General features: G+C 42.7%; 1 protein-coding gene across 1 annotated transcript; it reads left to right on the top strand.

Moving 5' to 3' along the window:
- The first annotated feature begins 233 nt into the window (after positions 1-233).
- On the top strand, positions 234-1,711 carry LOC121367023 (UDP-glucuronosyltransferase 3A1-like). The gene has a single exon (XM_041491222.1). It carries the CDS (start codon positions 276-278, stop codon positions 1,584-1,586), a length of 1,311 nt encoding a protein of 436 aa, XP_041347156.1. The 5' UTR covers positions 234-275; the 3' UTR covers positions 1,587-1,711.
- Positions 1,712-2,254: the final 543 nt, after the last annotated feature.

Raw genomic sequence — 2,254 nt, 5'->3', positions numbered from 1 at the left:
TAGACAAAATTATCTAGCAATGTGCAAAAGTTGACTTCATCAACGGTCATGTGGGATAAAAAATGTTTTTAAAAGGTATACCCTCGGTGGTGGAAATTTCGACCCTGGGACTTGGCAAAACTCGTCCCGGATCGAAATTTACACCACCTCGGGTGGACTTTTTCTATCCCACATGACCACATATGATGGAGTCTATTAATCCTCTTCCTATTTTGGCCATACTAGACTTCAAACGTTTCTATGAGATTCATTGTGTTATTTCAGGTTTCTAAAAGATGAAGTCCTTTGTGGCTTGTGCTGTCGTCGTTGCAATTCTACAGACAGCCGTGAAGACGGTTGAGGCTGCCAAGATTCTACTCTTGCCTACGATGGCGAAGAGTCATGCCTTTGAATTGCTCCACATAGGAGAAGAGTTGGCCAGGAGAGAACACCAAGTATCGCTTTACCTTCCTTCGTCCATTGACTTGAAAATACCGAAGCAGTCGCCCGTCGGTGTCATCAGTTACACGATTCCAGACGAATACAAGATGATGTTTGAAAACAACATGGACAGCATTCAGAGTGGGGACTGGAAGCCCAGCAGACATGTTTTCGACGAAATCTCCGATATGAGAGGCATGATGAAAGCGATGTGTTGGGGACTCTTCTCCGACAGAGGACAGTTGGGATACTTGGTGAAGGAGAGATTTGACTTGGCCATTGTGACGGCCCTTCCCTTCACCCAGTGTCTGTTTTGTCTTCCTCACTATCTGAACATATCCACCGTCGCCTCGAGCGCGTACATTACAGAAAGGCACAGTGGCTCTCCATTGCAGTCGACCACTCTGCCCTTCTTCTTGGGTTCATTTGGAAATAACATGAACATTTTTGAACGATTCTCCAACTTTGCCCTGAGTATTGTTTCTCCTTTCCTCATGTCGTATATTGCCACACCTGATATGTCAGTTATTGACCCTGTCTTCGCCAATATCGATGTAAACCAGTTGGTAAAGCAGGCGGTGCTGTATTTAGAAAACTCTGACTACGTTTTCGATTACCCTAAGGCAGTCTTTCCTAATTTTGTTCACGTTGGCGGTCTCACAGCTAAACCGGCCAAGAAGCTAGATAAGAAGCTTGAAGACTTCATGGCCCGTTCACCAGAAGGTATTATTTTCGTGTCCTTTGGTTCACTAGTTCCCATTCAGTTTGCTCCTAAGACTATGGTTGAAAACATGCTGGCGGCGTTGCGTCAGTCCGGCTTCAACGTGTTGCTGAAATCGGACTCTGATCACGGCGACGGCAATATAAGATTTTCAAAATGGCTACCACAAAATGACATTCTTGGACATCCCAAAACTAAATTATTTATTTCCCACTGTGGGAAGAATGGTCTTTTTGAAAGTATTTATCACGGAGTTCCCATACTATGCGCGCCCAGAGCTATCGACCAGCCAATGAATTCTAGAAGGGTCGCTCAAATGGGTATCGGCATACATCTGGATTTCAACAAGGCGTCTGCAGAGAACATTTCGAACGCCATTCACGACTGCATACGTAACGAGACATTTCGTGAAAATATGAAAAAAGCTATCAATGATGTTTCGTGACAGACGGGAAACTCCAGTACAAAGGGCGGCGAATGCTGTAGAATATGTTCTGAAACATGGTAGTCGGCACATGACACCACCAGCAGCAAGGGACCTGACAATACTTCAGTACGCATACGCTGATATCTGGATTGCTATATATTCATTCATTTTTATTTCTTTATATGTCCTTGGCAAATGCTGTCAAAAACTCACTAGGCCTTTGTACAGATTTACAAAATTGAAAGTAAATTAAAAATAAACGTCGTGCTGGCGAGACTAAAGCACGCTGTTAGTTGTCGATAGTTTTGCGACTTTGAACAACGCAACAGAACTTTGAGTTGTTCACACTCGTCAACTTGCCGATTTTTAACTGACTATGAACGAATCCAGACTGACTCACACTCACTGTGGACAAATTGGTCCACTCGCCTAAGCAATGCAATGAATATATTTTCGGACTATATTGTGTCAAAATTACCAAATGTTTGACATGGTTAATAAATCGATGTGCTCTACTGATGTCGTTAAACAACACAAACTTTAACTTTATATTATATGACTTGCACCTGGTAGTCAGTGGGTTTCTACCCTACTGGGTGTGTAGAATTTTACATAACAGTTTTACATGGATCGAATAATTGGGTGAAACAAAAAACAAAATTGATGGTCTCTAATTTGTAGCAAGA

The sequence above is a fragment of the Gigantopelta aegis genome, chromosome 3, assembly GCF_016097555.1.
Source record: "Gigantopelta aegis isolate Gae_Host chromosome 3, Gae_host_genome, whole genome shotgun sequence".
Lineage (NCBI taxonomy): Eukaryota > Metazoa > Mollusca > Gastropoda > Neomphalida > Peltospiridae > Gigantopelta > Gigantopelta aegis.
Note: the sequence above shows the minus strand (reverse complement) of the source record. Positions and strands in the feature narration are given on the sequence as shown.